Source organism: Gymnodraco acuticeps, unplaced genomic scaffold (genome assembly GCF_902827175.1).
Source record: "Gymnodraco acuticeps unplaced genomic scaffold, fGymAcu1.1, whole genome shotgun sequence".
In the NCBI taxonomy this organism is placed as follows: Eukaryota; Metazoa; Chordata; class Actinopteri; order Perciformes; family Bathydraconidae; genus Gymnodraco; species Gymnodraco acuticeps.
Window position 1 is genome coordinate 742,464 of NW_022991436.1, and position 27,744 is coordinate 770,207.

A 27,744-nucleotide genomic window follows, 5' to 3' on the forward strand; every position below is an offset into this window, starting at 1 on the left:
TAAGTAACCTATAGTTCTCATTCATAACACTCCGTTCGATGTCTCACTATGGGAAATTGTAGCTCCCGTATTGTCAGACGAGCTTATCTCGAAAATCACCAAACCAACCAGAACTTAACAGGCAGAGCTCTGACTCAACCAGGTGCCCAGCACTGCTTGAGTCACACTGGGAGCAGAACGTCCAGCCTGTTAAGAGGCGGACAAAAGTGAGCGGCGAGGACCAGCTCGCCGCTGCACCAATGTCTTGGATGGGAGACATCCTGGACAGAGCCCAGGATGCAGCCAGACCCTGAGTCGAGCTCGCAGACCCGAGGGTGCCAACCACACTCTGTTTGCCCTGGGGCGAACTGAGTGCACGAAGACTGTACAGATAGTGCATGAGTGCCACTGGCTCGCTTGGCAGCTGCCAGGGTCAGCTTCATGTCACACTGTATTCAGATTGTACCACTCACGGGCCAGGCCCATAGAGCCAAGCGCTCTGGGTGTGGGTGAAAAGATCGCCCCCCCCCCCCCCCCCCGCTTGGGACAGTATGTCCCTGCGTAGTGGGAGCTGCCATGGCTGCCCACACAGCAGCTGATATATCTCCGCTAGCCAGTACATAACTGGCCAGTGCGGAGCTATCAGGATAAGTGTGTGGCGTTGCTCTCTCACTCTGGCCAGAGTTGGGGGTATCAGAGCCAGGGGTGGGAACACGTACAGAAGGCCCGGGGGCCAATCGTGCGCGAGTGCATCCACGCCTAACTGTGCATTTAGATCGCGCATCGAAAAGAACAGCTGACACTGAGCATTGTCTTTCGATGCGAACAGAACCACCGCGGCTCTGCAGTAACGCACCCACAGCTGACTCACAATCCTTGGATGTAGAGTCCAGTCTGCATAAAGTGGTATACCTCTGGACAGTAGATCTGCCCCGAGGTTCATCACTCCCGGTACGTGCGTCGCTCTCAGAGAGAGGAGACGTCTACCGCTCCATAGGATCAGTTTGCGCGCAAGTGTGTGTAACTGGAGAGAACGCAAACCCCCTTGGCGGTTAATAGACGATATTGTGGTCGTATTGTCTGTCCTCACGAGGACGTGATGTCCCCTGAGGAAAGGCAGAAAGCGTTTTAGGGTGAGAAACACCGCTAAAAGCTCCAGGTAATTTATGTGCGCCCGCTGGAGGTCTCTGCTCCAGAGACCCCTCACCGGGCGACCTTCATAAATACCTCCCCAACCTGTCAGACATGCGTCCGTGGTGACCACTTTCCGTGAAAGGACAGCACCCATAGGCACACCTCGCACTAGAAAAGTCGGGTGCAGCCAGTGGCGCAGTGCCATTACGCATTTCACAGTAACCATCACTCTCCGCGCGCCATGTCCGGAGAGACAAAGGACATTTGTCTGCGTAAAGGCCCTGACACACCAAGCAGTCACCAGAGGACTCGCCGACGCTGACGTCGGCTGTTGCCTGGCCGTGTTCTCCTGCGTCTTGGCCATGTGTCGCACGGGAACACACCGCAAAGACTTCAGTGCGTGAGTGGCAATAACTCTCCTTACCAGCAGGCGGCGGTAGTGTGTATTCGTCATTCAAAAGAGGCAACAACCGGAAGACAGAGAAGAAGAACAGACCGTGATATAAACAACAAGAAATAGCTTGTGCGTTCCATTTTCCCTCTCGTCCATCTAAAACATGTTTCATGCGGCACTGGAGCTATCAGCCATTGCAGTGTTACTTGTGGAAGACATTCTCAAGCAACAGTCTCTCAAGAAGCGGAAGCGAAGAATTAGGAGAAACCGCACTAAATGGGTGAAGTCATGGATACTACAGCGAGAAGCTCACGGTGCTTTCCCAAACCTGTGTCGAGAGCTGGAATTCAATGAAGTGCCAGATTTCAGAAATTTCGCTCGGCTTTTTCCTGTGCAGTTCCACACGTTGGAGGAACTCATCACTCCAATCACCCAGAGGGAAAACACCAACTACCCGGATTGCATCTCCGTGGGGACACGTCAGATGGTTACGCTGCGATTTTTGGCAACAGGTATGCAAGCTAAAGATGTTGCTATATTTAAATATGAATAGCAGTCTGTGTGTGCCTTCTTCTTAAATCGTTTGTTTACGTCCCTCACTTCCGTATCGCTTCTCATGCACTGATTCGCTAGCTGAACAGCCAATCAGAGTGATTGTTTGGTACGACTGCCAGACCCGATCCATGGCCGGTTCAACATGTTGAATCGGCCATGGATCGGGTCAGGCAGTCCAAATAAGGCGTGTCACGGTCGACTGTTCGGGACACACCAAATTGAGTTTGGGCGACAGGACACGCTTCGTCTCCCGACTTACGAGAACAGCCGATATCGGCTTGGTGTGTCAGGGCCTTAACAGCCTCCTGCTCCGACTGTGCGAGAAGCAGCCAGTCGTCCAGGTAGGTCGCCAGGCGAATACCCTGTTGTCTTAACGGGGCTATCGCGGCTTCCGTACATCGTACAAACACCCTTGGACTGAGAGACAGACCGAAGGGGAGTACTCTGTATTCATAACAGATCCCCTGAAATGCGAATCTCAGATATTTCCTGTGTGGGTAAACCAGTCGTCTTGTCGCACGAGCCGCAGCAGAGATGTGTGAGTGAGCATTCTGAACTTATATATTTTTAGATATTTGTTCAGAGCCCTCAAATCAAGTATTGGCCGAATTCCGTTCCCTCCCCGTTTGGGAACGAGGAAGTAGGCCTACTTGGAATAAAAGCCGCCCTGACTCTGCTCGGCGGGTACAATAGATATAGCCCTCTTTTCTAGGAGTGAGAGAATCTCTCTCTCCATAATATGGGCTGACTCTCCTCGGGCCTGCGAATGCAGAATGCCCGAGAAGCGAGGGGGCGTGACAGCTAATTGGAGTCTGTAGCCCCGTGTTACTGTCTTGAAAACCCAAGCAGATGATGTGAGCATCTTCCACTGCATGCTCCTTAGAGCCAGTGGAGATGTCACGTCTCTTCCCCTCTGAGTCTCTATTTGTTGTGTTATGGGGTCCTCTAGTGTCTGAACACAGTGGTGCCCCTTTTCGACAATCCCCACCGACACTGCGCATGCGCATGACGGTGGTGCCTTCACAACCCCAGCCGGCACTGCGCATGCGCGTGACGGTGGTGCCTTTAAAGCCCCAGCCGGCACTGCGCATGCGCGTGGCGGTGGTGCCTTCACAGACCCACCTGTAATCCGCCTTTTGAGAGATGCCGTAGCTGCTCTCAGAAGGGGAACAGTTGACGGGCTGTTTATTGGTTTTATTTGTTTTCTTTTCATTTTTTTGAGCTCCGCCCTCGGCCTGAAGCCTGGATGCGTCAGCGGCAAATGTTTTATGACAGAAAAATCAACAAATGTGTGACATGTGTTTGTGCAGACTTGAGGATGGTGTTGAGGCATCTCTCGAGGCGGCGGGAACACATTTAGAGCTGGGGAACCGTGGACTTCCAGCTCTGTCACAGAGGGGAGAAGGAGGGGCTGTCACGCCGCTCGCTTCTTCTTCCTCGACTGCTGGCCGAAATTCTGGGTTGGCTGCGCCTGAGCTGCAGCCGGAACCGGAGATTTTCTAGGCCAGCTCGCCCTCGTCTCCAGCCTGGGCTGGGGACTCGGGGCGGGCTGCGACCTCTGCGTCTTCGGTGTTTTAAACCGACCAGGGTTCGAGGCAGCTTGGGCGAAGGACTGCTGCTGCGAAGGCAGCGGCTGGACCCTTTGAGGGAGGCAGAGGTGGAGTGCCTCGTCCTCCTTCTTTTTCGACTCACACCTCCTTTGCATGGAGGCGAGAGCGGAGCCAAAAATTCCCTCGGGAACGATGGGCATATCCAGCACATCCTCCTTTTCCCGGTCTGGGAGGTTGGTGAGGTTGAGCCATCTCGCTCTTTCCTGCACCACCATGATCCCCATTGCCTTGCCCGTGGCCTGGACGGCTCAGCGTTGGACACAAATGTCCGTGACCGCTGCCATCTCGTCCAGAGTGGCTGCCCCCGGGTTACCCGACAGGTCCTCGCAGAGCTCCGCTTGGTAAGCGGTTAGCAGCGAGGACACATTCAGGGCCCTGGCGGACAACGCTGCGGCTTTGTAGGACCGTTCAGTCATTGTCGACTGAAATCGGTCCAACTTTGCTGGCAGCGTGGGGTTCCTGCTTGGTGACAGGCCCATCCTCGGTAGGAGGTGGGCCGCTACCAGCGGTTCCATGGGCGGTATGCGGAGCATGCCGAGCTTCTCCATTCCGTCACAGTCTAGGGAGGAGGCACCCTGGATTGGGACCTTGTTGCTGAAGGGCCGGTCTCTCCACGAGACCGACACCTCATCCAACATCTCCGGGAAGACCGGGAGGAGTTGCCTCTTCGTCCGCGCTGCTTGGGGAAAATGTTTCCCTTCGTAGCGGGACCTGGAGGTCTCCTTGGCCATTTCAGGCCACGGGATGTCGAGTCTGGCCGCGGCGCGTTTACACACGGCCTGCAGGTCCATGCTCAGACAGGGCGAAGCTGGTGTGCTATCGCCCGGGAGAGCAGCCCTCGCTCCAGGCTTTGCAGCCTGAGCCGATGACATGAAGATGTCCTCTTCATGTTCATCCGACTCGGACAGGAGGAACACCGAGGCGTCCTCTTCGTCCTCATCGTAGTCCAGCTCGAGGACATCCTCCGCGGGTGAGACCATGGTGAGGTCTAACCAGGAGCCCCAGCTCGGTAAAGCGTGGGGTCCCGTTCCCGCGTGTCTTGCCGTCACCAGGTCCCGGCCTGCCAGGGCGCGGGATTCCGGTTCTGCAGCCATCGCAGATAATGAGCCCCAGACCGACACGGAGAGGGGTTCACTCTCTGCGTCTTGACTGCCGGCCGGCAGGTCAGTGGACATGGGGGGGTCCTGCTCCGACAGGCTAGCTTGGCGTGCTAGCCGTCGGCGGAGGCTCTTCACGGTGAAGCGGACACAATGTTCGCACGAGCCGGGGTTGTCGATAGCGCCTCGGGCGTGTTCCAGCCCGAGGCAGGACGAGCAGACCTGGTGTGTGTCTGTGCCCGAGATCTTCAACCCGCAGCCGCAGAGTCGAACCACCGAGTCCCTGACTCCTCTGGTGTGAGGGAGAGAGGCGTCCATCTTGTTCGCCTCGTGGCGTGGAGAGGACCCGCTCTCAACAGGTAAGAAAAAAGGTGTTACCACCCTGTCCTTAATCTGGAAAAAAGGACGGTGTGGGTCTTTTATTCCCGGAGAATACTGACTGGTGTGACAGTATGCTCCTTTAATCCTTTCCTCCTCTGTGGGGAAGAGAAAATAAAAAGCTTCCTCGCTACCGTGGTGTCGATAGTGAGGGAGCGAGCTAGCAACAGGTGTGTTGCTAGCTTGAAAAAATCAGACCTACCTTACTTTCCGGGGAAAGAGAACGGCGAGGTCGATTTCAATACTAACTGGCGTTAGTATTACCGTCTTCCTGCAAAGCAGAAGGAGTAGCCGGCGAGCGCCCGTCGACCAAAATGGTTTTATTTGGATTCAGTCTGTGGACCGTTAAGCTTGTCCGGCTACTATAGAGATGTGCTCTGAAGCGAGAAGAGGTGTTTGAATGACGCATGCGTCGTGGCGCAAGCTACTTATAGGGGGTGAATTCCCTGACGCTGACGTCAAGATCACCAGCCAATCAGGATTGGCGTAATGAGATTGATGCTTCTGTTTGCTCCGCGATGAGGCGCATCCCATAGTGAGACATCGAACGAAGTGTTATGAATGAGAACTGGCTTACGCCGTTTTTTGAGCGTATATCCCTTTATAAATGTGGCCCCAGAGCAGCAGACTTCAGATAGCAGTGTGCTAACAGTCCAGCCGTGAAGACATCTACGGGACAGTTTTGAGATTTCTTCAAATGCCGTTGCCATGGCAACACAATGCTCGTCTTGAAACACGGTTTTCTCATAACTTCAGTGAAAATACTCCAAACAGCCCAGAACTTCACAGGTTTGGTAACGATGCAGCCATCAACGCATCTAAGCGTAGTATGGGGTGTCATCAAATGTCGTTGCCATGGCAACAGACCACTCGCCATGAAACACGATGTGGCTGTTAATCCAATTGACACGTCCAATCGTCCCACAATCTTCACTTGTATATCACCGGTTCATGCCTCAACAGCTCTACGCCAAATCTGAGATCTCACCATATGCAAAACATGACTCTTATAAATCACTTTTAAAACCAGCGATGCACTACAGTGTCAGCTTTTCTAAAATAGAAACTTCAATGTTCACATCTTTCTAAATGATTCTACTTTTCAATGACCTACACATCATCCTAATAATAATCCCATTTTCAATCTTCCAACTGTTCATGTTTTTTGGTCAATTAACAAACTTGTTTGATTTATTATTTAATTTATATGAATACTGTGGTTTCTGTATTTTAGATTTTTTGTTCTTCAGATTGTTATTTTCTTTATTAATTGATATGAAACATTTCTATATATTGTTTGTTTTAACTCATTCACTTGTTGACTGATTTAAGAAAAAACTATTACAAAATGGATATGAATAGTTTCTGTATATACTGTATATATTTTTTTATCACTTGTTCTAACACACATTACTTTATTTTTTTTCACCTTTTCACTTGTGGCTTTACTGAATATATTTGTTAGTAATTGATTTGAAAAGTTTTATATATATATATAGTTTTTTTAAAGTTGTATTCATTTTTTTCACGTTCCCTTTGTCAGATTTTATTCAAATAAAAAATAACGCTAAAAACAGCGCAAATGTTTAAATATATAAAAAATGTTTCACCTCACATTTGATAACAAAATAAAAAGTCACCTTTTCACTTGTGGTTTCCTGAATATAAAAGTTTTATATAGTTTTTTCCCCCCATGTTCTGGTTTTTGAAAATAAAATGTGCCAAATGTTACTATTTCACCATGGAGCTTTTATTTTCATAACGCTGCCAGTGTTCTTTTTGCATTTTCTACTTTTCCTACGAATAACCCTACATTCAAAGTCTTACATCTTTAACATTATTTATACATTTGGAGTTTCAGGCTACCTTTTAACATAATATTCATTCATATGGAAACCATTCCGTCATCCAAATATTCCTGCTTCTTACACATTATAATTTCAGCATAAAGCATTCCCACTAGCAATTTCTTCAGGAATTGCATTCTCTAGTTTAGGACTGATCTGCTAAGTAACTAGGTGACTATGACTGTCGAATAAAAAAAGACGAGCATAACTACAATAGATTGTTCTGAAAAGTAGTGTTGTATCAGATGCACAGACAGATGTACTCAAACAATGCTCAGTTTTACAGCCCACATGGGTAGATTTGTATCACACCATCTTTGAAATGACAATCAGTTACAGTGAATAAACCAAATATGAACAAAGCCTTTTGTTGCAGCCATGAACTTTAATTTAGATTATCTTAAACATCAAATGTGAAAGCATCTATTCCCAGTGTGCAGTTCATACATGGCTTCTGTCTAACATTCCCAATCTAAGGAAATATTTACACATTGCTTTGTTTTTTTATCTGTGCTTACCGCATGTTCTACTGAAAAGCATCTTAAGAAATGTTGTTTATCAAAAATAGGACATGTGGATGTTTTGAGAATAACAGCCTTTGACCCTTCCAAGTGGAGAGCAGAGAGCTTTTCTAACAAAGTCTTTACAAGGAAAACAACCCGCTTCTCTCTCTTGTACTTGCCCAACTAACAATCTTATTATCATCAAACACATCCTTAAATAAACAACTGAAAACTATATGCTTACTTCACTTTATATATTCTTACAACAAAGTGCCTTATCTCACAATTATTTTCAAATAAATTAAATACAAAGAAAAACACAGCATATACATATTAACAAAGGTTTCATCTCACTTATTACCATATTTTGTCAAAACTCTCCTGTTTCTGTGATTCCATTAAATAAATGTGTTGACATAACAGGTTATTTTTTGCTCACATATAAGGCGGTGAAACTTAAATAGTTTGACTTAATAACTGATTCTTTGGACAGTTTATAAAACAAAGTAATTAAACCCTCAGGACTTTTTTATGAAAGAGTAACAATTTGCTCTTTATCTTCCAATCAGCCAATCGTTTTTTCTCCATTTTCTGAGAGGCGGGCTGTAGCTCAGGCATGGCTGACGGGCAGATGTGTCAGCGAATGAGACATGAGAGGCTGAAGCAGAAGTGGGTCTGGATTTTGAACTAGGGAAGGTAAAAAGAATGACAATTATTTATTAATCAAGAGGCTATACATTATATCTGAAACAAATAATGTAAATTCAAATGACAGATGTTCTAAAATAAATCTCAAATTCAAACTTTTCTAAATGCTGAGACTATTATAAGAATGTGATTCCTGGGTTAGGGCCTAGCTTTGGTTTTACCTGCCAGCCATAATATACACAGCTTTTCTATTGATTTATATTCTTAGCACTGAGCTAGCTGCGCACTAACTGTATTTATAATCTCCGTCAGTAATGGTGATGTGTGTACATGTTTCTTACCATCCATATAGGTCAGTGTAGTGAGGAGGGGTGCATCCTGGGAAATATAGGTTGTGTATTGCAGATCGTCCATCATAGGTGGCGTCAGCTGACCAGGAGCAAAGGATGCCATAAAGGTTGAGGAGGAGGAATGTGGGCTGATGTATTTCTTTTGACGAGCTCGACAGTTCTGAAACCAAACCTGAATGAGGAGACATGAGGTGAAAAGTGACTCCATCGATAACTTTGATTCCCAACACTAAGATATCATTCTTTCTCTATTGTGAGAATTTATCACAATTGTTGGAGTGAATTTCTCAATCAAGTTGTTGAAAGAAATATAAGCATTCACCAATATTAGCGTTCAGCAGAGCCCTATCTTTAGGGCAGTAACCGTTGCTTTACCTGAATGACCCTGCGCTTGAGACCAGTCCTTTCTGCCAATATCTGGAGGGTCTGGGCATCTGGGTTGTTATCTTTAGCAAACTCAGTTTGCATTACCTACACATGTAGAGATGAGGAGGACATACAAAGGATAACAGAATAAAAATATACAAATACATGTGTTCCAATACAATGTACAATAGAGGGCAAAACACATCCGGGTTTGGCTAACTGTTTTTCAGAGAATAGACATGGTTACTCATGTCATACTTATTATTATTAAACCATTTATTATTTCTGAAACCTCTATAAGAAAAAGTATTGCAGAGCATTTGCTAATGAAAGCATGCAGGTGGTCTCACACTTTAGTGGAAGTTAATCAAATCGACCAGAGTAAGAAAGAAACATGGCCCAGTAATCCTGCAGCAGTAAGCAGACTGGTACCTGTAGCTGGTCCACAGTGAAGCTGGTCCTGGCCCTCTTAGCCGGCCGGGGCATGGAGCTGGCCTCGTCTTTCTCCGACAGCTCTTCCTCCACTTGGGGTTGCTCTTTAAAAACAAGACACAAAGCATGTCAAACAGATCCTTTGACATTCTGAAATATAGGTCGGTTTCAAATGTGGATTCTGCTGCAGCACTTCCCTGGAATTGCTCTTGTGGGGACAGTCCACTATTGAGTGTATGTAAGTTGATTTGGGGAAAAGTGTCTGATCGGCAACAATGTAATCTTGATGATTTGGAATCAAAATCGACATTTCCAACTGCAAGTAAGCACAGTATAATACAGTGGGTTGATAAAGTCTGAATTATTCGGATTAATATGAAACTATCTACGGTGGGCTAGTTTCTGGAAACACTTGCTGCCCCTCCATTGTACTAAAGCAGAAGTAGTTGTTTTTATTTTATACTGGACATGTATTTGTTTTTACTTTTTAATGCCATTGTATTTCTAGTTCAGAAATATTTTGGATTGTTTATTTCTAGTGTCTTAAATTTCTCTTATGTACATTGCCTTGTTTTTGATGCAACAAACATTTCCCAAATTGGGATCAATAAATGACTTCTAGTACAGTGGCTGAGAGGTGCAATCGACAATTACAAAGTGTGAAACACTAACAAAGCTTGAGACAAATTTACATTTTCTAAAACAAAATTACATGAGCAAAAACACTTTTACCAAAGAAAAAATGATTTAACATTAACAAAAACAAATTAACAAGATGCGAAACACTTTTGCAAAGCTAGAGACACATCTACAAGTGTCGAAACACTTTAACAAACTAGAGAATCAAACTGGAAAGGGAATGCCCATCATACCAGAAGTGACGTGCAAGTGATTGACACAAACTGAAGTTTGTTTTGGCCGATAGACCGCCGGTACCTATGGACCTTTATGGTCGTTAAACATGTTTTGTCCGTTCTGTGGAAACCACCTGGGCCAAGTGACATGGTTTTGCTCATCACGATATACTTTCTCGTGCGCAAGAGATACGTTCTCGTGGACACGAGAAAGTTACAGGTTCGCCAAGTAGGAAGTGGAGCTGTGCCTTTTACACACAGCCTTCGCTGTGTTTACCTTCATTAGAACACTAAAGAGCGACTGCTGCTTCATTATAGCCACACACACATCGAACTGCCCGATTATTACGCCTTATTATTCTATTTATGAAGGAGATGTCCGGCCCCCAGGGCGTGTGTGTGACACTGGCATTTGTTTTCAGAAGATATTAAGATACTGTCGTCCGTTCCGGTACTGCGTTCTCTCGCGTTTGCTTGGTCAAATCAGCAGCTCTTCATTTTTGAGTGCGCAATTAAATCGGGCCTTTACGGTAATTGCAGAGAAGCGGCACTGACGCTAGTAGTAGGCTACAAGAGTAAAATAATGCATGTTTTTTCTGCTTTATTTGCGATACAAATCATTTGTACCATAATGCTGCGTTCACACCAGACACGATGCGAATATTCGCTTCGCTCTAATAGCTCCCATCGAATCGCTCTAGTCCAGTGCTTCTCAAAGTGTGGTCCACGGACCACTGGTGGTCCGTGAGCGCCCCCTAGTGGTCCGCGAGTATATTGGTAACATTTCACATTTGAAATAAATAAATACATTTAAGTTGTCCGCACTCTCGCGGGAATATCTCCGCAATGCGAGCTTAATTGTCACTTTCGATTGCATGATATAGCCCAGCGCAACACCTTCATCACACATGTTGCCACTTGTTTGTAGGCCTACTATTTTCAGGCGATTTGTAATTTGTTCTAGAAAAACGATGTGATTTTGGATATTTGTGGAGTTAGGTGGTCCGCGAGTGTTTTTTTATTTGTTAAGTGGTCCTTGGTATGAAAAAGTTTGAGAAACACTGCTCTAGTCTAACGGCCCCTACACACGGCAGTGTGCGTTGCCGCTTCAACGCTTCTGCCCATTCACTTTGAATGGGGTGACGTCATGATTCGCCAAACTGCATCGTGGGAGCAAAGCGTAGCTTCTCTCGTGGTGCTCGCTGCAAAAGTCACTGCAAAAACTGCAGATCTAACAAGTGTAATAATCATATATTTAGATTCTAAATCTAGTTTGTCTTGATTTGAGTTTAAATAGCTTATCTAGTGCTTTCTATGGAAGATTTTTTGACTTAATTCAAGTAAATGTTACTTGCCTTGTCTTGATAAGCAACTTTGTCTTTATTTTAGTTATGTTTAACTAGATACAAGGGACCTGTCTATAAAACATCCACTTCAAGGCTAAAAAGCCTTATTTTAAGCACTAGTATGGCAAGAAGAAACAAATGAATTTCAAGCATCAGCTCTGTGGTTAACATAAGTTATTTTCTCAGCTGGTAAAGACAGTAAAAGACACAATTCAAACAAGAATTAACATCTCTTTTAATGATCATCACAAAATGAACTGATAATCATCATAACACACTTTCCTAAAGGATATGGACCAGAATAACTGATGATATGCATGACATTGACTCTTGAGGTAGGTGTGCAATCTCTACTCTGTTACTGCCCTGGAACTGGTAAGAAGGTGGGGGTCCCCGAGCAGTGAGGACACTGTTGGGAGGGGCTGCCAGCTACTCAGTACCCCCTCCCTCTTCCTTCAAGGAACGTCTCTTTCCCCTGTTATCTGGTCTCTTATTATCTATGGCATAAGCAATACTGGACAAAGAACAATATCTTAATTTCTGAGGTTGTGGTGCTTTGCATTTATCACACCAAACTTGTTCAAACAATCCATGCCACATTACACATTTAAACATGAACAGCTTAACACACCAAGTATGGCTGAGCTATATGGATAACAAAAAAAAAAAATCACAATATCTTTGACTTGAATTTTCACACACTTCATCAGATGTGGACGACTATAACGATTGCTCTCAGTGGTGTGTGCGAATTTGGCGCTTGCTGCATTATTTAATTATGCGAAGACCCGCCCCTACTCTGCTTCTCATTGGCCCTGAAAGAAGAAAAACCTGGAATGTGCATCCATGATGTGTTTGTCATCTCTCATAAAGTCGGAAAATTAGTGACTTTATTTACCATGTGTTTGTCAGAAGCTGGATCAATGACAAGATCCACTAAAAGATGTAAACAACGAATGCCAGTACTATATTATTTACATCAAGAGATCCTCCTTAGTCCTCAGTGTTTACAAGTGGATTCTTTCACACAGTGACGTCACGAGCTACCCACAATGCAACACGCGCCATATATATATACGCCATTTTCAAGGAGGTGCAAATATCCTGGAAGTGCAAATATAAACAGCTAGCTAACGTAGCCAGGCAGAGTGCACTAGGTTTTTTTTCTGAATTAACGACCGAAGAAATCGCTGCATGTCTTCGGATTACATCTCTGGACTTGAGGGGTGTGCTCTAGGTCGTTACCAGCATAAACTAGAGCTGTGTGGGTTGTCGGATTGCCTTTACAGACTGCCTGCAGATGTATGGAAAAACGACCCTCAAAAGTGGCCTTCGTCGATTTTGGCTGCATCTACGTCTAATTTCTGGAAACACCAGGTGAATAGGCCTATCCCACTTGTCACAATAATATTATCATGCCATTGCATATATGTGGTATTTTAGAGTTGACTAGATATTGATTAAGGCAATAGACTATGATATTCAGTACAGGAAGCTTAGCAACACCTAGACGGTGTACGCTAAACCCTTGGCCTGCTTGCACCTTGCGTAAAACGGCGGATACCGGAAGTACGGTGTCGCCCTCGGCCCAATACCCGTATGTGTGTGTGAAAGAATGGCTGTTTGTGTCCAAATCATGGCAAACGGGGAATTTCCTATTTCACGAGGATCACCTGAACGCACCACAAGCCAAGCTCCGCAGCGCCAGTGGAATGTAACACGTTGTTCAGTTGGTTCACCTTCACCAGAGAGGCAGGACAGCGCCCAAGAAGTGCAGTTAAGGTAACGTTAGTAACTGAACATAGGAATAAAAGTCCATAGGCGTATGTAACATATTAGTGCTTTCAATTTATTAAGTAGAAGTACATTCATTGGTTAACTGTTAGCTGAATTAGCTAAGATAGCTAGCTAACTACGAAGCACGTGTTGCTAGCTAACCTTAACCTCACTAATGGGGTATGTAAAAATTAAGCTAGCTAACGTCAACTACTCAGATAAATAAACTGTCTGTAAGGAACACAAAATTAGCCGACGTTAATAGCATACGTTTTCTTTTGGTATTCAGTAATTGATCTGTTAAAAGCTAGCAGTTAGTTAAAAACGCAAAGGGTGGTGGTAGACTAGCTAACGTCGACCTGGCTAGTTCATAGTGAATCACAGCAATTTTACAATTTAGTGTCTGATGCCTTTTTTTAAATGTGATTTTTTTGGGGGTTGACTTTTAAAATGACAGTGGCCGTCTTTTCCTGTAAATTACAGAATGGTGAGATGGATAGATTTGATGACACAACTGTGTCACTCTTAAAAAGGTAAATCTCTTGTTAATTATTTAGACATCTAACATCTGTTTGCTGTTTTCTCTGTATCAAAGTTCTATTGATTTCTACACTCAGGTTTTGGACGAGATGGGCCGAATTCTAGAGGCAGGCAACAAGAATTTCACTGATCAGATCAAAGCCAGATGGGAAAGCTTTTGCGAAAATGCGCTGTTCTTTGGAGTGTGGAACAAGTCGTTGAAGCCACCAATGGGTCTGGATAAATGTAAGCATACTGTATAGATAACAGATGTTTTATAGGTTGGGGCAGTGGCGGTTCTAGACCAATTTCACTGGGGGGCCAGTTATTTTCTGAGGGGGGCACAATACATGCAGGACGAAAAAGAGAACTAGACAGTATGAAGTAATTGCGCATAAGAAAACAATGCAATACAGTTATTGGTATTTGTTTCAGTACACTTATTTATTTCAGATAGATCTTATAGTTATTACTGTTAGCTTCAGCTTAAGTTATAGTGCAATGTTTGCACTCACACCATATTTATATAAAAATAAAGGCAATGAACAGTTACATCTCTACTTTACATAAGGGTGTCTGCACAATCTCACATTACAGCAACAAAATCCTGCGGTTTTTGGCAAACCGAGTACCAGAAAATATACATTTAAAAAAAACAAAAAAAAAACTTTTCATTGTTAGGGGGGCCACAGGGGGGTCAGAGGTCAGTGTTAGGGGCACTGCCCCCCCCCTAGAACCACCCCTGGGTTGGGGGTGACCATTTAATGGCCGCATGGGATGTGATTGTATTAGCTTATTTTCATTATTTTGATAGGACAGGATCTCCTTTTTGATGACTGAATTATGGCAAAATGGTAGTTATAAGGTAGTAGTGGTCACTAGAGGGTTTAAACACTACTACCTTATGTCATGCATACAGGTGACCCTTATTGTTTTGCTTTCCCTTGTGCAACTGACAAGTGCTTTTTATATCCCCTGCAGTGAAAGTGTCAGGGATATTATAAATTCACCCCGACCGCTGCCCCCCCCCACTATCCAGCCAAACTTTCAGTTTGCTGATCCAATAACTGCAATCGTTTTTATTTCACTCTTTCATTTCGCTGTGCACATTCAATATCCCTAGGAGAACCATTTGATTTTGGTGATCCCACGCTCTCTGTCTCAGGCCAATTTTGAAAAAAAAGTAGCACCAGTTTATGTACAATTTCCCAAGGTGACATTAAGATTCATGTCGCTTCAGGGATACACGCATACACTGTCGTTCACCAACAGCATAGTTTTTCCATGATTAGCTTATACTCCCTTGGGCTCTGCACAGAAATATTTTTTTGCTTTTGTGCTTACTTTTCAGGAACACAATACTTAATGTCAAAGTCAAATTGCCTAACAAAACCAAGCACAATGTATTTGATCATGTATCCATATTGTTTTTCAGCTGGACAAGCGATTGCTTTGATAAAGGCACTTCCCTCAATGTTTCCTTCCCCAACTGCCCCACCCAAAAAGCTTGGGTCAGCAAGTGAGGCACTATTCCATGTTCTTGAGGTGAGTCTGAGTCAGTATCAGTTAAATTGAAATAAAACTTGATATGCCCTGAGGTTTAATTTGTTTCTACTTTTTGTCTCTACTTTGTTGCTCTCAGCCATCTGAGGACCCCAATACGTTTCTCCAGAAACGGCCCATCACCAGTCCAGTCATCCTAGACTCTACTAACCTCCTCCTGGCTGTTGGCAAAATCACACTGATGACCCTACCTAGGGAAATGATGCACGAGGCTCCACTCATCCTGATGGGGTGTTTTTACACCTTCCACCTCACCCAAATGTGTTGCTCCTCTCCTATCCGTCATCCAGACTGAGGTACTGAAGGACAGTATTCACGAGCGTGACCTTACTCATTCATACAAAAAATGGGCAGAATTCACAAAAAAGTAGAGAACTTGAATTCTGTGTCCAATGTTTGTCAGTTCTATAAGGATGTATATATGTTGAAGAGCTTTGTTCATTTAATAAATGATCCTGTTTGTTATGGACTGACTTAATAAAAACGTGTTTTTTGAAATAATTGTCATGTTTACTTATTTTAAGAGCATGTGTTCTAATTTAGCTCCCTAAAAACAAGAATTCCATTACATAAAAACAAGAATTTCATTACATGTAACTTGTTATCGCTTTTATCCAAAGCGACTTACATACTCAATACTGTGGGCAATCCCCAAAGGAGCAATTTGGGGTGAAGTGTCTTCAGGGACACAACGACATGCTGACTGCAGTGGGGTTTGAACCTATGCTCCCCTGATCCTAACACCAACGCACTACCAACTGCGCCACACGCCACCCTAAATCTAATTTTAAGTAATTTGATGCTAAAAGTACCCAAGTTTTGAGTGATAATAGGCTTCTTTTGCATTAAATAGGCTTAACTAGATTGCTTGAAATTAGTCTTTTTAATCTTATTTCAAGATTGTATGTGCTATAATGATAGTCGGACAGCCTGACTTGTTTTAAGACATCTTATCAAGTGAAATTTGCTTACTGCACTGGCAGCCAAATGTGCTTGTTTTAAGTGCAAGCATGCTTACATCTAGAACGTTTGGCCTTAAATTTGACAGGGCGTTTTTGCAGTGAGCAATGTTCTACTTTTGACGCCTCGACGGAGGCGTCAGCCAATCAAACCCCTTTTATGCAAATATGCCAGTACAAGCGCTAGCCAATCAAACCGTGTGTATGATGGGAGAGCTAGACCGCAGTTCATTTCCTCATATAACAAAAAAATTGAGGAGAAAATAATCGTAGCGGTAGGGAATCACCCGGTGCTTTATGATCAGTCCCTGTTCACCTACCGGGATACAAACCGGAGGAGGCATGGGGGGAGGTGGCAGAGACAGTGGGTGAAACTGGTAGGTTTTCGCCTGTTTGGAGAGTTTATATCCAGTTTACTTCGTTTGAATGGACAGCTAGCAGGCCTAGATAGTATTTAGCCAGCATGGAATGTTGCGTAAAATAGCACCATAGACATTAATGTCATAAATGTTCATCATGTAAAGTGTGACATGTAAAACCTTGTATGCAATTGACAGGAGAGATTCATGTGATTGGTTGTTGGTCGCGTAAACTCCCCAAGCTCAAGACACGCCCACTGCCAAGCGGCAACGCACGCCGCCGTGTGTAGGGGCCGTAATTGTGCGTTCACACCAGACGCGATGCAAATATTCGCTTCGCTCTAATCGCTCCAGTTTCACTGCGGCTGCCAGCTGTGGTTACTCGCATCATTCAAACAAGACGCGCTGGCTCGGGAGCTACAACAAAATTAACATATTTCACCGTGATTAAATTGTAATACACGTTTCTAAATGATGCCAAAGTAACTACATACTGATACCGGTTAGTAAAAACCATGAATTAATGCTTGACAAGTCTGCAGACAGACGGCAGGCGAAAAACCTTTTAGAATGCTTGTTTTCTGAATGGAGATTGGGTCGACCAGGCTAAGCTAACGTTGTATATGCTCACTCCACACTCATAACAACGGCCTACAGACATAAATATACCAGCGACTGTATTCGCCATGACACAGACAGTCTGTGGTTTGTACTTGTTTAACTTTTGTCCAGTTTCTGAACAGATATGAGGAGCTGTGATCTCTGTGTGTTAACAGCTAACGGCTGATGTTTTCCGGTTGAACATCAGTGACGGCAGGCTGAGATCCTCACCGCTGATTGGCTACAGCGAGATCGTGTCACGTGAATTTGAAAAAAATGGAACTCTCGCGTTTGACGCGGCACAGTTCAATCGCGTGATTCGAGCCGCGTCATGCTCGCTGTCGGAGCAAATTTGTGTCTGTCCGCGTCTCTGCATTGACTTTACATGTAATCGCGCCGCCCCCAAACATCGCATCGCGTCCGGTGTGAACGCAGCATAAGTTCTTAATAAAACTGACACTGTTTGACTCGGTCCTAGTTTGACTGCTACAATAAAATGAAGTAGGCTACTTTTACAGTGTACTTTTTGGGTAATACTCTCTCAAAGTCCCCTCCTACAAAATCATGCCACTTCTGCTATGTTTGATGAGATAAAATGATTTTTAGCCATAAGTTCTTAATAAAATTGGTACTGTTGGACTCAGTACTTCTTGGACTACTACCACAAATACAATGAGGTACTTTTACTGTGTACTTTTTGAGTCAAACTCCCATCCTTAGTACAATAATTCATGTATTCTGCTGAGGGATAAAATGATTTTTTGCAAAAAGTTCTACATGAAATTGATACTGTTGGACTCAGTCAGTACCAGTGTTGGGACTAACGCGTTACTGTAACGCCGTTACTTTTGGCAGTAACTAGTACGCTAACGGCCCATCCACACAGCAGCTTTTGGCGATTTGTCCACCGCTTCCAGCGCGTCTCCGCCCATTGACTTTGAATGGGGATGACGTCACTTTCCCTCGCTTGTCGCCGAACTGCATTGTGGGGGGGCGAGGCGAAGATTTCCAGGATTTCGAGGATGTTCAGGATTCCAAAGTTGAACATTGTTCAACTTTTGAGGCTGAGCTGGAAGCGACAGCCAATCAGATCCGTTTATGCAAATCTGACAGTTCAAGCGCTAGCCCAGGGGTGGCCAACCAGTCAGAGGTTAAGAGACAATTTTTTTCTATTTTACTGCAAAGAGCCACATCAAACACACAGTCACTGATACCGCTTGTTTCAGTTTTTTGTTTTCTGGAGACAAGATTTCAACCGTCACTGATGCATTTTTGTGGCATTGGGATATATATTTTTTAAATCCTCTGGAGCAGAGAGAGGAGCTGTGGATTATTGGTATTGATTAATGCATCAGTGTTTCTTAGGGTCAAAAACACTAAACTCACAACTTAAAATGAAAGCGTTTAGTTTATTTAATAAAAGAGCACATGTTCAATGTGAAAAGTGACAGTAGTTATAGATTATTTGCAATTTGGTGCTATGTATATATTAAAAAATAATAATAATTATATATATTTTTTAAACACCTTGAATTCCAGGGGGGGCGCGGGGCTCCGTTGGCGGGAAGCAGCACCCCTCCAAGACAATGGTAGGGGAAACACTGGATAGTGTTTAATCAACGATAGGTTTTCCCCCCCTCAAAGGTGATTGGTTCACTGCATCACAGGTATTATTGTGATTGGCTCTTGGGCCACATCAAAATTAGACGCGCTGTCATCCTCTCATACTGACTCCTGACACCACACATACACACGTAGGGAGAGCCGGGACGAAAGTAACACGGGACGAAAGTAACGGAGCGATTTTATCCGAGCCCAAACAACTTTGACCGGCCAAATTACGTCAGAATTATCAGCATTCAATACTTAACAGACCTACTAAATATCATGTTTAACTGTCAGGAGTAGCTAGCTAGTGTTGTCACGATACCAACATTTTGTTTTCGATACCAAATCAAGAATTGCGATTCCGATTCTTTTTCGATACTTTTCTTAAAAAAAGGGAAACAGTCTTAAATGTAATTATTGTGCTTTATTTCACACCAGAACCATAACACAAACTTTTAAACAATGAGAACAATAAATAAAACAAATGACAATAATTCGTATTAAATCAAATTAATACATTTCTTACAGACGGGCCTCGTGGTGTCCGTGGCTTGCCCTCACTGTCAGAGATATAGCTAAAATACTTCCAAATTTCGCTTCTGGCGTCTTTTTTGTCAACAAGCCGAGGCGCAGCGGCAATTGCACTCCCACTTGCAGCCATGCTTCTCATTTTCTCACATACTCTGGCAGCTAGCGCGTGCATGAGAGAGGGGAGGGACTTAGAACGTGCTTGAGAGGGGCGGGACTGCAGGCACGGCTGCAGTGCAGGGAATGGAAGCAGAGCGCTGAACACACACGGCTCTTATTAAACGGCGCTTTCTCACCGGAGTACTTTCCCCCGTCATTCTTAAAGTACCGATACTAATGAAACGGAGGAATAGTAACGTTTTTAACGGCAGGGTATCGCGGTACCTTTCAAGTATCGGTACACCGTGCAACACTAGTCAGGAGTCAGTGTCTCTCCCCCAAACTCACACAATTCGATATGAACTGAAGAGCCGCATGAAACTAGGCAAAGAGCCGCATGCGGCTCGAGAGCCGCGGGTTGGCCACCCCTGCGCTAGCCAATCAAACCGCGTGCAAGCTGGGAGAACGAGACCCGCAGTTCATTTCTATATTCCACAAAAATGAAGGAGAACTTAGTTATTGCGGTAGCAAATCACCCGGTTCTTTATGACCAGTCCCTATTTACTTACCGGGATACAAACCGGAGGAACCAGGCATGGAGGGAGGTGGCAGAGGCTGTGGGGGATTTTCGGATAGGTTTTCGCTCGTTTGGGGATTTTATATCCAGTTTACTTCGTTGCTAGTTTACTTCGTTGCTAGCAAGCATAGACAGTATCATTAGCCAACATGGAATGTAGCATAAAATAGCACCATAAACATTAATCTCATAAATGTTCAAAAAATAAATGTTCATCATAGCCCTTCCTATTTGACAATAGTGTAGAAGAACCGGGTTTTTTTGCTTTGTATGTCGGGGGCGGGATATTCATGTGATATTCATGTGATTGGTTGTTGGTCGCGAAATCCCCAAGCTGTCAGACACGCCCAGCTCCAGGATTTTCAAGATTTGGTCAAAGCTGCTGTGTGGACACACCGTAACGCATTACTTTTTAAATTCAGTAACGCAGTTACCGTTACTACATGGTGCGTTACTCCGTTAGTTTTTTTATATAGTCAACAGCCAGGCGAACAGAGATGAGAACTGTACTTAAGTACTTGAGTAAATGTACTTAGATACTTCCTGTGTCACATGCGGAGACGCGCTGTGGGCGTGTTTGTGTTTACTAACAAGACTATCATGGCGGCGGCGGAGCTCAAGTCTAGTTTCTCCACCTGGAGATATTCTCACTATTTCACTTTTGTCGAGCACAAATAAAAGAACGTTTTAGTTAAATGTAAGTTGTGTCCTGGCGGGTCAAAGATCCTATCTACTGCCCAAACCAGTCATTCAAATCTCTTAAAACATCTGCAAAAACAACATGCTGGGACGAAGCTAGTAGCTAAGACCACAGAGACTCAGCCGAAGCCACTCCACCTCCACCTAAGCAACAGCGGCTGGATTTTAACCAAGGGACTGCTGGCCAGGGAAAAGTCGATAAAGCCATTGCACGGTATGTTGTAGAACACATGCAGGCTATTGCTACAGTGGAGTCACCCGCTTTCAGGGAGCTAGTTAGCATGATGGCATGTCCGGGCGGCACACGGCATATGGGACGGAAAATGTTTTCCAACTACCTGGAGAAAGAATATACAAAAATGGAAAGCCAGCTAATATCGATGCAATCCAGATTGCATATAATGCATGTCAAGTTGATCAACAGATTGTATTATTCTCCAATGCAATAACAGTACTGAAAGGAAGGCTATAAGGGCATTAATGGGAGCCCATTTTTCAAGTAACAAAAACGTTACATTTCACAGTAACGCATTACTTTTGGGTGTAAGTAACTAGTAATGGTAACTAGTTACTGGTTTTCAGTAACTAGCACAACACTGGTCAGTACTAAGTACTACTAGCACTAGTACAATCAACTATTTTTACTGTGTACTTTTTGTTTAATACTCGGTCAAACTACAATAATAGAGTACAATAATTCCTGTATTGTATATGAACTATTGTACTAAGGGAAGGAGTTTAACCAAGTATTACTCAAAAAGTACAGAGTAAAATTACTTAATTGTACTTGTCGTAGTAGTCCAAGTAGTACTGAGTCCAACAGTATCAATTTCATGTAAATCTTATGGTAACACATATTTGTATCCCTCAACAAATATAGCAGAATACATGAATGATTGTACTCAGGAGGGGAGTTTGACAGAGTATTAATCAAAAAAGTACACAGTAAAAGTACTTCATTTTATTGTTGGTAGCAGTCAAACTAGTACTGAGTCCAACAGTGTCAGTTTTATAAAGAACCTATGGTAAAACATTTTTTTCGCAAATTGCATTATTTTACTCTTGTACTAGCGTCACAGCCGCTTTTTCGATTACATTACGCCTTTACGGTCACAAATGAAGAGCTGCTGATTTTACCAAGCAAACGCGAGAGACGACGGAGTTAACTGCAGTGTTCCACTGCACTCCGACAGCACTGAGCACCAGTGGCGTAACAAGGTTGTGATTGGCCCCGGTGCAAATATTGTTTTGTGTGGCTATAACGAAGCAGCAGTCGCTCTTTAGCGTTCTAATGAAGGTAAACACAGCAAAGGCTGTGTGTAAAAGGCACAGCTCCACTTCCTACTTGGCGAACCTGTAACTTTCTCGTGTCCACGAGAACGTATCTCTTGCGCACGAGAAAGTATATCGTGATGAGCAAAACCATGTCACTTGGCCCAGGTGGTTTCCACAGAACGGACAAAACATGTTTAACGACCATAAAGGTCCATAGGTACCGGCGGTCTATCGGCCAAAACAAACTTCAGTTTGTGTCAATCACTTGCACGTCACTTCTGGTATGATGGGCATTACCTTTCCGGTTTGATTCTCTAGTTTGTTAAAGTGTTTCGACACTTGTAAATGTGTCTCTAGCTTTGCAAAAGTGTTTCGCATCTTGTTAATTTGTTTTTGTTAATGTTAAATCATTTTTTCTTTGGTAAAAGTGTTTTGCTCATGTAATTTTGTTTTAGAAAATGTAAATTTGTCTCAAGCTCACACTAGACCAGAGGCAGGTACCCCTGAAACATCCTCCTCATGACCCATAAAATATATTTATAGAACACTAAATACCGTATTGTACTGGAATACTTGTTTTTCGGTAAAGTATGCTTAATTATTAGCTCAAACATAACTTATAGAGGGGCATCGTCTCTATAACTGTCATGCACAAACTCTGCCAAAGCCTCTCTCTAGGTGAGTAGCAAAGACTACAACAAAACTAAAACTCAATCTCCTTTTGCCATCACTCAGAAAGACCCTGGTTAAACATACACTCTTGCTGTAATTCATCACATATAGACTCACCATTTTCCTTAGTACGTTGGATATTCTCCATCATGATGTCGTAGTGTGGCCGGCAGAAGACCCTATTCTCCAGCACTCCACACTCCTCCCCGGTGGAGAGCTGGCGCTTACAGGAGATGCAGGAGAAGCAGGCCAGGTGGAAGGTGCTGCCCCGGGCCCGGCGCACCCAGTCACTGGAGTGGATGTTCCGGCCACAGCGAGCACAGCGGGTCCCGTACCTCCTGAGACAGATGGGGGACAGGGAAAGAGGCGGAACAATTATTTAAACCTTGTACCTTAATAGGCATTTTTTTTTTATACAAGTAGGATGTGTCTTTTAATATGTGATCATTGTTGCTGTTATTGCATTTTGTTTTTCTTAAAATTTTGAAGTAAAATAAAAAAAAGTCTATAATAAACTGTACCTAAAAGACAGACGTATGCATTTAAATCAATGTTTCTTATAATTGTCTTTTTTTCATATCGCAGTGGCATTATGTTAACCATCTGACATTCAAAGATTTCCTCACTAACCGCCCAGCGTGTGAGACTTGGCCCCCATCGCTCCTCCACCCGCACTCTCAGCACCGGCTCTCCTCAGGGCTGTGTGCTGAGCCCTCTCCTGTACCCACGACTGCAGTCCAGCCCACCCAGAGAACATCATCGCAAGTTTGCTGACGACACCACTGTGGTGGGGCTCATCTCAGGAGGAGACGAGTCGGCCTACAGGAGTGAGGTACTGAAGCTCTCAGCGTGGTGTTCAGTGAACAACCTGGCACTGACTGAACCCCACAAAAACCAAAGAGATCATCGTAGACTTCAGGAGGAATACTACCGACATCGCTCCCCTGGACATTAACGGCGAGTGTGTGGAGAGGGTCCACACCTTCAAGTTCCTCAGAGTCCTCATCACCAACAACCTTTCCTGGAAGGACAACACCACAGCTGTCATCAAGAAGGCCCAGCAGCGTCTGCACTTCTGGAGGGTGCTCAGGAAGAACAACTTGGCCACTAAGCTGCTGGTGACCTTCTACCGCTCTACCGTCGAGAGCCTATTGACATACTGCATCACAGTGTGGTACGCCAGCTGCACTGAGGCCGACAGGATGAGGCTCCAGAGAGTTGTAAAAGCAGCTCAGAGGATCATCGGCTGCCCTCTCCCCTCCCTGATGGACATTTACACCTCCCGCTGCCTCAGTAGAGCCCAAAACATTGTCAAGGACAGTTCACACCCCGGCTTTCACCTGTTCAACCTGCTGCCCTCCGGCAGGCGCTACAGGTGTATACAATCCAAAACAAACAGACTCAAAGACAGTTTTTTCCCCAAGAGCCATCATTGCTCTTAACACCTGAAATAATACCTCTTAATCATCATAAATGTGACTCTGTACATATATACCATTACTATTATTATTATAAATACATACTATTATTTATTACATTACAGATTTTATTTTTATACTCCTGGAAATAATTACTGCACTTTATTCCTTATTCCTAAGTATGTATGCTGCGTGTATTTTGTTGTGATGTTTTTGATGGCACCCTTGAAAGGGAGAAGCATTTATTATTATCTCATTGTACATGTATAATGACATTAAACAATTCTATTCTATTAACATTCTTTAAACAATTTTTTTTTTTAGGAGTTTAGAACAACTTTATATAAATATTACATTTTTAAAAAGGTGATTCTCTGACTTTGTCGCTCTGTTTCCCATTAATTTGACATTAAAACTTGTACCTTACATGTTTCCAATAATTACATTGACCTCGTGCTTTTCCTCGTCTGTGCTCTTATATCTTTTTGCTGTCCATATTGTATTACTTTAATCTTCCTTATTAATAAAAGGAAGTGACTGGAGGTACAGTTGTGTTACTGTAGTGATGACTTACCTGAAGTAATCAAGTTTGCAGAAAACCTGTTTATCTTTGATGAAGCAGCTCACGTGTCGCCCCAGTGACGTGTTGCACACACTGCACGAGAGGCAGCGCACATGCCAGCAAAAGTTGTTCACCTGAGATAGAGAAGAAAAAAGAGATTTTAACAACAATGCATCACTTTAACTGAAATAATAAATAATACATTTTATTTGGGGGGCACCTTTCATAGCACCCAAGGACACCTTACCGGGCATAGGGGCAGTATAGGGAACAATTAAAACAGTGGATTTAGTGAAATATCAGCCTGGGTAAAACAAGACAAACAACAGGAAATGGACTACAGAAGGACACAGGGTACAGTCTATAAAGAAAATGCCAGTTTGAACAGGTGGGTTTTGAATGTCGTTATGGAATCAGACTGTCAGATATGTGGCAGGGAGTTCCAGAGTCTGGGAGCCGCTGAAAGCTCGAGCACCCATGGTTTTGAGGCGGGAGCTTGGGATGGTGAGAAGTCCTACGGACGAAGAGTGGAGGGTGCGGGAGGTGGTGTACTCCTGAAGGAGGTCGGTGATGTAGATGGGGGGCTAGGCCATGGAGGAAATGCATTTTTTCTATGCTTGGACTCATAACCAATAATAATTTCAGAGCAAAAATCAATTTATTACGTTTCTATGATGCATAACAAGGGGATGTAATTTAGAAATGGAAAGCAACATATGTGCCAAATGAAACAATGGTTTGTACTGGTTATATGTAAAGAGAACACAAATAATAACCAATAACAATTGAACTGCAAGTTTTGAGTATTCTGGGCATTTTAAAATGGAATTGATTGCAGACAGTAACTAAAATAAATATATAGCGTCTTAAATAGATTTTTTTTTTAAACTGAAGAAATAAGTATCTACATACAAAAAAACACAAGTAGCTTAGACAAATGGCACTGAGCCTCAAGTCACGAGAGGCTGGAAACAGCAAGTTTTTCTGTCCACTTGTTCTAAAAGGAGGCACAATTTGTAAGTGTTGTCAAGCATACAATTGTCAGTCTGACCTTGAGGAGGTATCTGTCCACTATCTCCAGGCCGCAGGAGGTGCACAGGGTCTTCCCCTGCAGGGAGGTCACAGTGGGGAAGGAGGACGAGAAGGACGGAGAGTAGGCGTCCTCCTCAAAAAGATCATCAGGCCCAGAGGAACCCTGCAGGAGCATCTTACAATGTAACAACGTGTAAAACTTTCATAACTAAAACTGCATTCAAACTACACTGCTAGCATAGTCCTAAAGCAACTTATGGCTAGCTACACGTTGAAGTGCGAATACAGTCACGCGAGCGTCCTCTTCACTTTTTTTTTTTTTTTAACGCGAGCTCCAAATGTCCTCTTAACTTTTCACAATGTATTGGTTAGATATTGTTAACACCTACTGTGTCGACATAAATTTGTCCTTGTTGTAGCCGAGTGAAAACAGCCTCCGCTTGTCTCCTTTCTTCCTCCGACATGCTGTCAACGAGTCCAGAGTGATGCGAGAGACACAATGACACAGAAGGCTAACGTCCCCTTCATATTTCCTTCACAACCACGCTCATTAACCAATGCACTAAGAAAACAACATTTTCGACACATATATCATATATCGACACTAAATAGTGGAGGACAGTATTCGTCCACAATATTAACTTTACAATGTGAATGCTTACGTGTGTGCTACAATAAGCAAATCCTACCACCGGCCACGCTCACAGCTGAACGAGATCTGACTAATTATGATGAGCCGCGCACGTGCACATGATTAAGAGTTAGCCGGCTGCAGGTGTGTTCAACGTCTGGCTTTTATAAGTGACGGTGCGGTGTGTTCTCACAGTATTCACCTGTAGGCCTACACTTTTTATTTTTAAAGAAATTAAATTCACCTGTGATTCTGCTATTGTAACGAAGGATAACGAGTGTAATTAGAGTTAACCTATAAACTGTGGTCAAATATCAGCAAAGGTTGACTTTTCTAAATATGGTTCATATGAAGAATGATACAAATAATGACTTTTTTTGTGAGTGAGGGCAACATAGGCCTATCGGAATAATAACCGAAAAGCATAATTAAATATAAAATCACAACTTTATGCTGATACCCTTTAGCCTACATACAATTATTTTTGCAGTATGTAACTGATTTAGTTTGATGTTTAGGAGGTTTTAATATATGTAGCAGAACATTGAATATACCAATAAAGCCTGGAAACACTAGCACTAGCACCCGATAATACTTTTTGCCTTTAGACTTATGTCCTTAATGTAAATGTAGTTTTCAAAATAGGAAAGCTAGATTTTTATAACCTGTAAATAATTTAGTTCACTCACTGTATCAAAATGCAGCGTGGAGAAATTCTTAATTCACAAAATGAAATAAATGGGCCTATAGCCTCCAAAATAAGAATAGTTTTGTCTTTATTATATTGTATTTACTTTGTTTAGCTTCTGGAAACAAACGAAAATGAACAGTGTTGTGAAGTCGTAGTTTTGTAAATGTAAAATATATTGTTACTTACAACGCTGTTGGAGGCGCAGTTAGACATATCCACGGAGCGTCTTCCGCCCCCGGTGCATCCCTGTTCAGACAGATGTGGGGAGCCTGACCCCGGTGTTACTCCCCTGTACCCCCGCTTGACACCCCAACTCCTTTAGCCTCGCTTCTTGCTCTTCTGAGGACTTTTTTCACTCACCGTTTGTTTGTGAGATACATGCTTGTTTCATGTAATGTTAAGCAGCTCAGTGCACCTCCCACTGTGCTCGTACCCGCCTACTGCACCATCAAAGAACAGTTAATGTAATGTTAACCCATAAGGACCCACCGTGACACAGGTGTCACATTACATTTACATATGCTGGAAAGTTCCTCATACAGCTTTAGCCTTGTTTTTATCCCATGAAGTCCCTAAGTGACACACACTGAACAGTGTGGTGACGGGTCCTGGGCCAGATCATGTAATTTTGTGTTCCCATAACAACATGTCCATGTGCCAGGCTAACACATGTGACAGAACTA

The 27,744-nt window shown here is 43.6% G+C and overlaps 2 protein-coding genes across 3 annotated transcripts; one reads left to right on the plus strand and one right to left on the minus strand.

Moving 5' to 3' along the window:
- Nucleotides 1-1,608: 1,608 nt before the first annotated feature.
- On the plus strand, nt 1,609-15,849 carry LOC117532765. 2 transcript variants are annotated; one of them, XM_034196257.1, is made up of 5 exons: nt 13,157-13,275; nt 13,753-13,802; nt 13,887-14,034; nt 15,224-15,333; nt 15,431-15,849. In XM_034196257.1, the coding sequence occupies exons 3-5, from the start codon at nt 13,899-13,901 to the stop codon at nt 15,644-15,646; spliced, it is 462 nt and encodes a 153-aa protein (XP_034052148.1). In that variant the 5' UTR covers nt 13,157-13,275; nt 13,753-13,802; nt 13,887-13,898; the 3' UTR covers nt 15,647-15,849. The 2 variants fall into 2 exon arrangements, with proteins under 2 accessions (XP_034052146.1, XP_034052148.1); XM_034196255.1 differs by lacking the exons at nt 13,157-13,275; nt 13,753-13,802; nt 13,887-14,034 and adding an exon at nt 1,609-2,019.
- LOC117532763 (LIM/homeobox protein Lhx8-like) lies at nt 7,429-27,379 on the minus strand. Its single transcript, XM_034196253.1, has 8 exons — nt 27,248-27,379; nt 25,759-25,902; nt 24,720-24,841; nt 22,845-23,065; nt 9,294-9,397; nt 8,871-8,966; nt 8,487-8,667; nt 7,429-8,184 (listed from the first exon to the last, which is right to left on the minus strand). The coding sequence occupies exons 1-8, from the start codon at nt 27,272-27,274 to the stop codon at nt 8,108-8,110; spliced, it is 972 nt and encodes a 323-aa protein (XP_034052144.1). The 5' UTR covers nt 27,275-27,379; the 3' UTR covers nt 7,429-8,107.
- Nucleotides 27,380-27,744: the final 365 nt, after the last annotated feature.